The sequence below is a fragment of the Coenobita brevimanus genome, chromosome 58, assembly GCF_032717465.1.
Source record: "Coenobita brevimanus isolate Jiangsu-jjx chromosome 58, ASM3271746v2, whole genome shotgun sequence".
In the NCBI taxonomy this organism is placed as follows: domain Eukaryota; kingdom Metazoa; phylum Arthropoda; class Malacostraca; order Decapoda; family Coenobitidae; genus Coenobita; species Coenobita brevimanus.
Window position 1 is genome coordinate 27514918 of NC_137011.1, and position 12634 is coordinate 27527551.

The window sequence follows — 12634 nt, forward strand, 5'->3', positions numbered from 1 at the left end:
AACACAATCAGCTCCAAGACTTAGTTTTTTTTTTTTTTTACATTAATTATTGTTGCGATAGACTCCTAGAGACTTCCTTCCTTCCTTCCGTCCATACTATTTTATTTAATACTACTACATCAATTTCCGTCGGTACAGTGAGAAAGTGAACATTATTGTTATTTTCCCAGTTCAACAATTTTTATTTTATTATTCGGATTCGGATGTGTTCATGATAAAATTACTTTTTTTTACATCTAACAACTTAGGTTTCAACACTTCTGCCTCAGCGTGCACACGACCCAGCACGATTTGAGCAGTGTTTTAAACTAGATAAAAATATGGATGGGGACCCCAGGGGTAAAGGCATACATTCTCTTCTTTTGATACGCCAAAAGAAACAACTGATTTTGGTGCCTGCACAGAATTCCATAATTGTATTACATGTGTATAAACCGAAGCAGAAACTACTGTGTAAACCCGGCTGGGGCAGGGAACAGTTTAAGGATTTGAATTTCATAGAAGCAGACTTTCCTGATCTACCAGATGACCCGCCGACATGTCGTAAAAATACCCCCGTTAATACCAATACACCAGTCCTGTATGAGACAGCCCTAGCATGTATTCAATATGGACGGTGGGTGTTAGCGCCGAAGTGGTGACATGTGGAGGTGTAGGAGGACTACTGGGCCTTGGGATAGGCTACTGCCCCCGAGATATAGGCCCTGAAGCCTTTGCCCAGAGTCGGACACATAAAAAAAAAAAAAAAAAAAAGTTAAACAGAAGAGATTACCTGGAAAATTTGTCAAAATAAAATGAAGTCGAGGATTTCTTGGCAAATCCTTTGCCAGGTGACCAGGTGGCTAAGGTCACTGGCTGTGTTCCTGGCTGACTATAGGGTAGCTCAGTGTAAATTTGTACTCTGAAATATAAAAAAATATATTTTGATGATCGTGCCCAGCAGCCTGCACACTACACAGGAATAATGCAAACCTAATGCAACATACGGTGAAAAGTGAACAGTTAAGTATCACAGATTCACAGACAAATTGAGACACTGTGAAATACACTCTGATTATAGATTCATATGCATTTTGTCAGTGTTATAAATGCTGTCTAAACATTTTTTAAGTAGTCCATTCAGGAGGAACTGTACTAAACATGTAGCTAAAGTAAATATTCAAATTTTCCTTGGTATTTTGCATTACTTATCAGGACCGCTTACTGTAAAAGAGATACCCTTCTTGTTACTGGTCCTTTAATAAAGTCTTAAAAAAGAGAAAAAGATTTAAACAAAAGCCACAAGGTTTGTTCTCTACACTTATTTAATCCAAGTTACTTATTTGTTTCTTACAGTACTATCATCCTAAGAGTACCATAGCAAATTAATCTCAAACCTGAATGATGGATCATAAGTAAAATGAAGCAACATGGAGTTGGTCATGGCAAGTGTGTTGTGGATATGCTGGAGGCGGTGAAGTGGCAGGTGGGTGAGGACAAGGAGCCTCGTCGACCATATCAGGAGGCGGCCCTCGAGGGACCACTTGGCAAAGGCGTCTAGGAACACTGGATCATCGCTCACTACCATCACCGTCACGGACAATGACATCTGCCGTAGCTGGGGACGTCACCAGGTACTACTATTTAGTTCACTGACCTACCCAACTCAGTGGTAGCAATTGCAACCTACTTTGGTCATGAGTAATATAACTGTGACCCTTCCCCCTAAGCTGTAATGTAAGTGACCTATCTGTCTCAGCAGTGGTAGGAGACTGGCATACCTTGCGAGCCTGGCCAACCACTCGAGAGAGCTGTGCCTGTGTCACGTTGGCATCCTGAGTGCTCCCTGCCACTTCGAACATGCCCATACCCCACGGTGCTGCAACCTCAGCAACATGATCAAGCTGCAAACATATTTTTAGAGCATCCAGCATAATGTAGAAGACAAAAGACAAATGATATATAAGTGATGCAAAGGTTATGAAATCTGTGATGTGTAGTTGAAAACTGAATATTACACATTTATTGTGTGTACATAGAACTAAACTGCTAACTAACACTGAAAGACCTCTCTAACGAATGGCTAGCAGCTTCTTCAATGTCTATGTGTGGCAATTATTGAATATGATGGTAGATACCACAACACCAACGGCTGTTATGAGAGAGGGCGGCTAGGGATGGATTGTACTAGTTAGAGGAAATATTTGAAATAATGAAAAAATAGCTCATTTCTATCTTAATGAGGAGAAGAAAGGGTGAGGAGATATGCGAATAAGAGTTCAAGAAAACTAGTTAAGTCTGACACAGAAATGAATACTGCAAGGACTGCATGTGCGTGTGTTTGGGTCCACATAACTTCACTGGATTCAAGACACTGTATGGCATTAATATGAACTGTCCGTACTGAGAACAGTAGATATAATTTTGCTAGAGGCTATGTATAGTTTATATAAATTATAAGAAGAAATAATGGAGGTTGGTGAAGATGTTGATTAAGGGGGTCTTTAACCTGCCACATCCCGACGTTTTCTGGGCAATGGTACGCCCCAGTCCCGACATTTTTGGACCTTTTTTTTTTTTTTTTGGCTCAAACATCCGCTTTTGGTGAGAAACATCGAAAATTCATAGAGAAATCGCTCACCTGAGGTTTAAAATACTCAATCCAGGTAGGAGTACCTCCTTACCTTACAGGGTTTTCTATCAGGCTGGCTGCAAAGAAAACGAGTTCTGTGGGAAGATAACTATTCCACACCACTCATAAATGGTATTTATTTATTTATTTGGTACGAATTTATATGTAGTACGAGAGTATATTGGTTTTCAAACGGTAATATAGTCATTATAAGCATTGTTTCACTCACTAATTCATCACCATTCCTGACCTTTTTTTGCCACATTACCTGATCATCATTTCTGACTGTTTCTTCCTTTAATGTTTGTCCTCCACATTGTCATCGATTGGGGAATCACTCTGGCCCTGAATTTCGTGCCGTGGCATGACATGGCTTTACTGGCCAGGTCACTGATAACAGGTGAATTGCTGAGAAAAGGTCATGCAGGGGGGGGGAGGAGGTCAAGCTGGGTAAGGCATTGTCCCTGCCTGGCATTTTGTAGTGGAAGGTTTTTTCCCGTGTATACGTGCCAAAATCACTTTCGAAAATTGAAAATTGTGCAAATTAGGGACCTTGCAATGTTGCCGCGTTAATTTACGTCTCAGGGATATGAGTGCACATCATATGAGGACGTGAATTCACGTCTCCGGGACGGGGTGGGTTAATGAAAAGTTAAAGGGACTGTAAAAGTGATATTTGACTTGAAAACAAATCTAGTTTCCATAGTTTTACTTTTATGATTTACCCTTACATTTTCCTTTTTCATCTGAGAGTAGTAAATGTACATCATATCACTGCCAGCACGTGAGATTTAAACTCCTTAGGAAAACTATCTTACTGTTGACAGTGCGATCTCAATTTTTCACTTTTGGTGAAATATAAACAATACTTTGGATATAATTCCTTGCTACTTTCATCCTTCTATCCATTTCCTGCCATTCAGATTTTGTAATGAAACTCCTTTCTCTCTCATGGCGGACTGACCCTTTTGGCAATTTCTTTACGTCCTGTTTCAGTGGATACATTTGTCGCAATGAGCCTTTTAATATATTCGTTGTGTGTGTGTGTGTGTGTGTGTGTGTGTGTGTGTGTGTGTGTATGTGACTACATTGTATTTTCCCACTGTTATTTACTTTTTGTGGTTGGCGACGTTAAATGTGAAAAAAAAAAAAAAAAAGTACTTGAGAAACCATCACTCCTAAACTTAGACTCAAACGTAATATCTGCATCGAACGGCATTCTTATCTAAGGTTTAAGGGCATGTGTCATGGAAATGCTCATTTATGTTCTTTTCTCCCTTCTTGCCGTATACATTTTGAGGGGATCAGTTATTGTATTTAATAACGAAAAAAATAAAGAATTTTTAAATAGTTCATACTTCCATATTTTTATTGCATCGTTCTTCTCTAGGTCACCATATTAACTAACACTTTACTTTGATTGGTTGGATGGAATATATTTGGCTTACACGAATCTAACTTCCTGCACCAGCAAATATCTCGAGTCACAACTCCACCCAAAGACACATGCGCTTAGTGGAAAAGAAGATGTAGGTCATTCGGGCCAATCCAAAAACACATTTATTTATGTACATTTATGCATGTGCATGGCTGACTTTGTCCTCCGCAGCAATGTATCAACACAGTGGGATGGCGTGGGGATGCTACTTGTAACACTACAAATCTTTGCATATGTGGGTTTGTTGGCCAAGCCTAGTGTCACGTGTCCCGGTACTGCAGCTGGCACTGAGACTCATTTTTCTTCAGCTACTTATTTTTACAACTAATTACTGTATTGTTGCATTCATTTTAAAACTCTCCTTTGACGTTTGTGCGAAGATATTCAGCTACTCTACATTATTAAGCTGTTAAAAATCATTAGAGCAATGAAATATTTTTGTGTCAGATTGTGCTGTTATCTTAATATCCAGTGCTGTATGATAAAGTTTATTTATTCATATGACTAAAGACCTTTACTGCAAATGACTGAATTAGTTTGTAAATATAATTAGTGTTTTCACTGCTATTTTTAACCAGCTGTAGAACTGTATTGCTGTGCAGTCTTAGTGTTCGGTACTTACAACCCCATACCCATTAAGGAATTTTTAGATTCGTAACAATCTTTTTAGTAGGCAATATTGTTTCACCTTGTTATCGTAATTTTACCAGAGAGCATTTGTCGGTGATGAGAATAACAAAGTCCCCATGCTGTGGAGCAGCTTCAAGGATGGCGTTCAGCAAATCCACCATCGCTGCTGCCCTGACATCCTCACCTGTATTGAGATGTTAATCTCGTGAATGCAGTGATTGTTTTAAAGCTTAATTGTGGTCTCCCCCGAAGATTTTATTCAGCATAAGGGAGAGTTTTCGAATTGGAGGCGTTACATTTAGACTAATGTGCTCTTACGGTACTAAAACTGAAAAAAAGCATTCAGACAAGAATATATATATATATATATATATATATATATATATATATATATATATATATATATATATATATATATATATATTATCAGGGGTTAAAAAGATTACAGTGGATAGAAAGTCATACTCCTTTGCAGATGAGTTGATAACTAAAGAAACAGTTGTTGAAATTCTGTGATTATCAGAGCCATCTCACTGTAGATTATAATTTCCAGTATAATGGTATATTTTATCTTCAGCGTACATTTCCTCCCATATATATATATATATATATATATATATATATATATATATATATATATATATATATATATATATATATATATATACGGCCTCAATGACCAGGGGCTTTGGCCCCAATGGTTGATAGGCCAAAAAAAAAAAAAAAGATTGCTCTAGATAATACTTTTTCACCTTAGGTAATATTTTAGTGTCAAAATGGAGGGTTTACATTTAGTTTTGAACTTTTCTTTAACTGACATGGATCTATCTCAAGCTAAATAAAAATTGATAATAGCATGAATAGAACACAAAAATGTGTCCTTATAGTTGTAGGCTTAAGACCTGCTTACTCACCAATAGTAGGAATAAAGGCAGCAGCACCAAGGTAGAAGTTGACGGCAAGCAGGGTGACGGCCAGTGTGATGGCTGCATCCGTCATATCTGCCAGAGGACATATATATATATATATATATATATATATATATATATATATATATATATATATATATATATATATATATATATATATATATATATATATATATATATATATATATATATATATATATATTCTCGTTGCAATCAGAGATGTCGTAGCGGCAACTCCATGGAAATTTATTTTTCACCTTACACCTGAATTTCTCGTTCTTAATGTTTCAGGATTATTTTTTTCCAGCCTAGGGAGAGACATCAGGTTGTGGAGGGATGAATGAAAACCGTTTCCAGTCACGTCACTACAAATGGTCTTCCAAGGTAGCAAGAGAAGAAACGAAAAGAAAGAAACAACGAGAAAGAAAGAATGATAGATGGACAGACAGACCATGTCAGAAAATAAAAGTCACCGAATTCAGGAAATAAGATACTGTACTGTATTTTGCCACAACGTCATTCCACATACTGTTAATGAGAAAATGATATAAGTCTTGGCTGAAATGATGAAACAAAAATCTCTTTGGGAATATCATTACTCTTGTCTTATAATTTCTGAGTATTAATAAACTCCAAGTCTCTAGTCGGGTCGCATGCCGTGTTTCAAGCTAAATGAATAAAAATGAAAAATTACAAGCATATGAATAACATTCCAAAAATTATTTATATTATTTATTAGTCGCAACTTAAATAATTGAACGTTCATTCAAACTTCCTCTCGCTTTAAGAATTCCTTAGCCATCGAAGTCACTTACACTCAGATTTCTACCAAAACTATTATTCATTCATCTTGGTCTCTAAGAATTATGAAAAGAAAACAATAGCACTGGCTCTTTCACGACCTGTTTTCATCAACAATATGGTTTTCTTGTTAATTTCTGTGGTCAGTTTGGTTTTCTTCACTGAATATCTAGTGTGGTCTATGTTTTTTTTAGGGGGCTTATGTTTATGAAAATTCTGCATTAAATTAGGTTTTCTTTTATTAATCTTAATTTTTAGTCGATTAGGCCGATATTGCTCTCACTGTTATGGAGGATTACTATTGTTCCAATGTTTCGATTGCCATTCTTCCTGAAGTAGGGATTTGGCTGATTCATCGTCTTTTACCTTTTTTTTTTTTTTTTTAGATAATGAACAGAGGAAGAAAAAGCAAATAAAATACACGAAAAAAATGGATACATACTTCTATCTTTCTATCGCCAGACGCCTTAATCCCGTAAGGGGTACCTTGACTTTTGCCACTACAAAGCGGTGGTTAGAAAGTCCACTCCCCCAACCTCCGTATACTCTTGCATCCATTACGTACCTTTTAATTCTGTCATCCACACACACATAATCAATCATCGCCTTCCGTTCATTCAGCTCATGATCCACCCTTCTCATTACTCACCACGTATACTTGTGGTTCATTTTGTGCCTAAAGAGGGAATTGGCTGTCATTAACCCCCTTCCTGCACAAATGTCCACTAGATTACTTCCATTATCATCCACTTATGCAGGCACACCCCACTCACCAACTCCTCCATCCACCTTCACATTCTCTACTTTTCCATTCATATTTCCGGTCAAATACACTTTCTCATTCCTCTGTCTTTTCCACGCACACTTCCACATTAGCCCAGAACACTTTCACTCTGCTTGCACGATCTTGTTTTGGCGCATACACACACTACGTTCCTCACGTCTGTACTCTCACTTTCAGTCATATCCAATCAATCCTTGAACCAACTGATCCATACCCTCATATATTCCCTTTACATGTCATGCACACAACAATACATACACCCTCTTTTGCCCTCTCATCCTCACCTACTCCCGGTCATGTACCGTATCCATACTCCGACTCACATTCTCACCTTCGTTTAGTCTCAGTTAATCCATATATCTCGACTTTTGCACTCTCAAGCATTATATATATATATATATATATATATATATATATATATATATATATATATATATATATATATATATATATAAAATCATCAACCATTGAGGTCCACTGCAGGACCGGCCTATCCCTACCGAAGCAGGGATAATACAGCCAATGTATCTCTACCCAGTGGCTTAGGCTATCTGGTAAAGACTGTATGTAGGGTGAGAAGTGCTTGTGAGTGTGACTGTAGTGTTGTAGTGGCTTTGGATGTGTATGTAGTCTGTGAACCAAGCGTAATCGGCCCGCCTTAAGCCGACTGAGTGCAAGGATACTACTGTAGTGTGCGACACTGGTTCCACCACAGCACCCCTTGTGTCCGCTAAAGTACTAAGTGGCTCGGATATATATATATATATATATATATATATATATATATATATATATATATATATAGAGAGAGAGAGAGAGAGAGAGAGAGAGAGAGAGAGAGAGAGAGAGAGAGAGAGAGAGAGAGAGAGAGAGAGAGAGAGAGAGAGATTTTAGGGTGTTCAGAAAAATCGAACCTTCACAAACCTGAAGGGAAAAATGCTTATTCAGTTCCACTACTGATGCGAACTACACCATACTTTGCAATTGTTCTTTGGCCTTCTCAATGGCTCATTTCAATGCAAGTTGCAATGCAAGTGGTAACTTTCGCCTTGATCACGGCAGTGATTGACGAGGGGGAACTTACGTTGTCTGTCGGATCTCTCCACTCTGTTCGGAAGGAATCAGGGACTGAAATCGCTGAAAAGATCGAAAAAGAATTCCAGCCACAAACATCCTTGATTCTCCATTTTGATGGAAAGCTCTTGCCAAACATCGATGGTAGCGACTGCAGTGATTGCCTGGCGCTTGTCGTTACAGGGACTGGTACGGAGAAGATCCTGGCGATCCCTGGGATCCCTGCTGGAACAGGCGAAACAATGGGAGCGGCAGTGCTAAGGACTCTAGATGAATGGCCGGAAGTGAAGACCTGGATTGGAGGGCTCTGTTTTGATACTACAGCGTCTACCACCGGGGTTCACAGCAGAGCTTGCTTTGTCATTGAAAGAGGTCTGCAAGTATTGCTGTTATTCTTGGCATGCAGGCACCACATGCGTGAACTCATAGTGGCAGGGATCTTTGACCTCTTTTTCTCTTCTTCTGGTCCTGAAATTCCTCTCTTTGGTCGATTCAAAGAGTTCTGGAACAAAATTGACACAGATTCCTTCAATCCCTACGATGATGACCTAGATGAAAAAGCTCAGTTGTGGACTGCCAGCAGAGCCAAGGACATTGAACACTTCATACTCCACATGGATCGTGCGCAACCCCGTGATGACTACCTTGAGCTCCTCCAGCTATCTCTGGCTTTCCTCGGCAAGAAGCCAGCACGGATGATCTTTCACCGTCCACGTTACTATCACAGAGCAAGTTGGATGGCCAAAGGCCTTTACTGTCTCAAGATGTTCCTTTTCAGAAATCAACTAAAGGATGCAGAACCCTTCCCCTTCACATGGCATTAAAAGGAAGTCATGAAATGCATCTGTGTTTTCCTCAACACTATCCATGTGATGCACTGATTCTAAGCCCAAACTGCTGTCAACGTTCGAATCAATGACCTCAATCTCCTGAAAAAGATTGAAGAATTCAAAGAGGTGGATCCTGTTGTACCAAACAAGGCACTGAATAAAGTCAAAAGCCACCTCTGGTACCTCAGTGAGGACCTGGCTCCACTAGCCATATATTCTGACAAAATCTCCGCTGAGGTAAAGCAGGAAATGCTGAAAAATATGACCATAGCACTGCCAAAGAAGCAGGGTCTGCGCCTTTTGAACATGAAGACAATTGATAAGGCATCAGATCTGTGAATCTCTAAGTCTGTCACCCAGAAGTCGAAAAACCTCATCCAGTTTTTGGAGCTCGATACTCCGACAAGTATCAATGACCTCTGCCCCATTCCTGATGTCATGGCCCACCTCAAAGTGGTAAATGACGCTGCTGAGCAGGCAGTCAAACTGTCAATGGACTACAACAGTGGTCTAACACATAAGGAAGACGAACGACAACTGATCTTTCATGTTGTGCAGCACCACAGAGCTCTCTACAACTCGACCAAAAAATCTCACATGTAATAAACTGATTATGCTTGTTGTATACCTCAAAAATATTGTTTCTTTTTGTACCACATTGATTATTTTTATCTTTCTTCACCATACCCTTCACGTACTCAGATCAGTTGGATTTACAGAATGCAGGGGTAGTGAGGCATGACTTTGCATTGATATAAAACCATACATTTTTGCTTGAATGTTTTGTTTGTAAAATGGAATCTATTGCATACTATGCTCACCTAAATATCCAAAAAGTGCTGAACACCCTAATTATATATATATATATATATATATATATATTATATATATATATATATATATATATATAGAGAGAGAGAGAGAGAGAGAGAGAGAGAGAGAGAGAGAGAGAGAGCCTCTGTGGTACAGTGGTAGTGTGCCTTTTCGTACACTGAAGAACGAGGGTACATGCCCCGCCAGGGTAAAAAAAAAAATTTTTGGGAGCGTTCTTCTGGCCACGTACTGCATTGGCGGACACAAGGGGTACTATGGTTGAACCAGTGTCGCATACTATAAAGTATGCTTGCACCCAGTCGGCTTGCACGGGCCGATTACACTTGGTTCACAGACTACTCACACATCCAAAGCCATTCCAACACAACAATTACACTTACAAGCACTTCTCACAGTACATACCATCTCTACCAGATACCCTAAGCCACTTGGTAGAGATACATTGGTTGTATCATCCCCACTCCGGTAGGGATAGGCCGGTCCTGCAGTGGACACTCAAACGGCTGATGAGACGATATATATATATATATATATATATATATATATATATATATATATATATATATATATATATATATATATATATATATATATATATATATATATATATATATATATACCCATCCATCATACGTTGCCTCATGAGGAGCGTAGGAGCCAGGGGCGAGGCAAGTTGGTCCTGACATTTAAGATGAGAGCGACCAGCCTTACTCATCCCTGAGTGGCATTACGTGAGCAATAAACCCCAACCACCCCTTGGATATAAACCTTCACCAGCTCAATCTGAATGGAGCGCAATAATTACCCACTAAACCACCAGGCGCCAAAATTTGGTTATATGGTTACCACCCAGCATAATAAATGGTTTCCTGGCGTACAGGAAACCATCTGACTTGTCATCCAGTGTAGAGTCACCCACAGGCAGAAGGAAGAGGAAAGAATGAAGGAAAGAAAGACAGAATAGGGAGTGTAAAGTCACCCGTAGGCAGAGGGATGAGGAAAGAATGAAGGAAAGAAAGACAGAAGAGGATGGAAGGAAAGAAAGTTGGAGGAGAGGAAAGCGCAGAAACCTGAGAGCAGCACTACATCGAGTGAGTGGATGATGAGCACTCCCACCTACCACAATACATACATACATATATATATATATATATATATATATATATATAGAGAGAGAGAGAGAGAGAGAGAGAGAGAGAGAGAGAGAGAGAGAGAGAGAGAGAGAGAGAGAGAGAGATGCAATTGAATCAATAACATGTGATTCATAGATATGCTGATATCCACAAGGAAAAGGAAACACGATATTTCACGAGTGCTTGTGTATATTCACATCTTCAGGGGAAAACAAAGTGAAAGACTTAGAGAACACCTGTCATTTTTGTACAGAAAGTAGGAGGGGGAAAGTCTCAAGGGAGCTTAGTAAGTCGCTTTCAGATGCTACCGCTCTAAACTTACATCCTTGTTTCTAGCTAAATAAATACAGTAATAATATAAAAGATATTACATACGTACAATATAATTCTTGATATACACACTTATGGATAACAATGAATAATATACCGTACTGTAAGCATAACTGAGGAGTGTCGTAGCATTCTTAATCTCTCTCTCTCTCTCGGTCTTTCTGTCTGTCTGTCTGTCTGTATTGGAACTCCATATTATAATTACAAATCATAATAGATAGATAGATAGAGAGACAGATAGAAGCAGGGAGTCAGATGATGAGAAGGTATTGTGTCTGCGAGAATCGAGCAATGCTAAACATGCTTACACACCCTTAACTCAAGGAATGCTTTATAGGCACACGACAGCGCCTAGTGACCATACACACACATACACACATACTCACACACAGGCTTCTAGAACTTTCCACTCACAAGGAACACACGTGACACAACCCCTGCTACACCAGAATTTAGGAAAGAGAGCTCAGGAGACAGGCCATACAACAGACAGGTCGCAGGGAGAAGGGTTTAGCAACTTGAGAGAGAGACAGAGAGAGCGAGACAGAGAGATAGCTAGCGGGACTCTCCCCTATACTCCGCTCTGTGTGAGAGACTTGTTAATATTTCCAAGACAAATAAAAATAGTCCCATACTATTCTTTACCTCTCCTGTCACTACATGACAGATGGGAAAGAAGATTATCCACTTACAAAGCTACTCCAGTATAATAACCGCTCGTCCACAAGTCTAATATATATATAACTCAACTACAAGTAACCACAAAGGAACTACAAAGTCTTTTATGACATGTCTGTCTCTGCCTCTGTCTGTCTGTCTCTCTCTCTCTCCCTGTCTGTCTGTCTGTCTGTCTGTCTGTCTGTCTCTCTCTCTCTCTCTCTCTCTCTCTCTCTCTCTCTCGGTCTGTCTGTCTGTCTCTGTCTCTCTGTCTCTCTCTGTCTCTCTGTCTCTCTCTCTCTCTCATAACTTTGCAAATGAATGTAATCAGAGTCATTCTAAATGGACAACTGCACGTGTAATTAATGTCATTATACAAATCAATGTGAAATATAGTAACATGAACAATGACCCATGTAAAAAAAATAAATAAATAAAATAAATAAATACTTACCCTGACTTACACTGTATATGTACTCAGCTACATACCTATGTACATCAGCACATACAACCGTATACATATATGAATAAACACAAATATACATATACAAACGATATATTATCAAAAATACGTACAGTGCAG

At 39.0% G+C, this 12634-nt stretch overlaps 1 protein-coding gene across 1 annotated transcript in view; it reads right to left on the reverse strand.

The window, feature by feature from the left end:
- Nucleotides 1-5678, reverse strand: part of LOC145402704 (uncharacterized) — a 40326-nt gene extending 34648 nt beyond the window's left edge. The window contains exons 1-5 of the mRNA XM_080274675.1: nucleotides 5594-5678; nucleotides 4757-4863; nucleotides 1761-1883; nucleotides 1377-1597; nucleotides 773-901 (exon numbers count right to left, since the gene is read on the reverse strand). Coding sequence (XP_080130801.1) covers nucleotides 773-901; nucleotides 1377-1597; nucleotides 1761-1883; nucleotides 4757-4863; nucleotides 5594-5678 — 665 coding nt within the window. The remainder of the gene's footprint in view (nucleotides 1-772; nucleotides 902-1376; nucleotides 1598-1760; nucleotides 1884-4756; nucleotides 4864-5593) is intronic.
- Between the last annotated feature and the right edge of the window lie 6956 nt (nucleotides 5679-12634).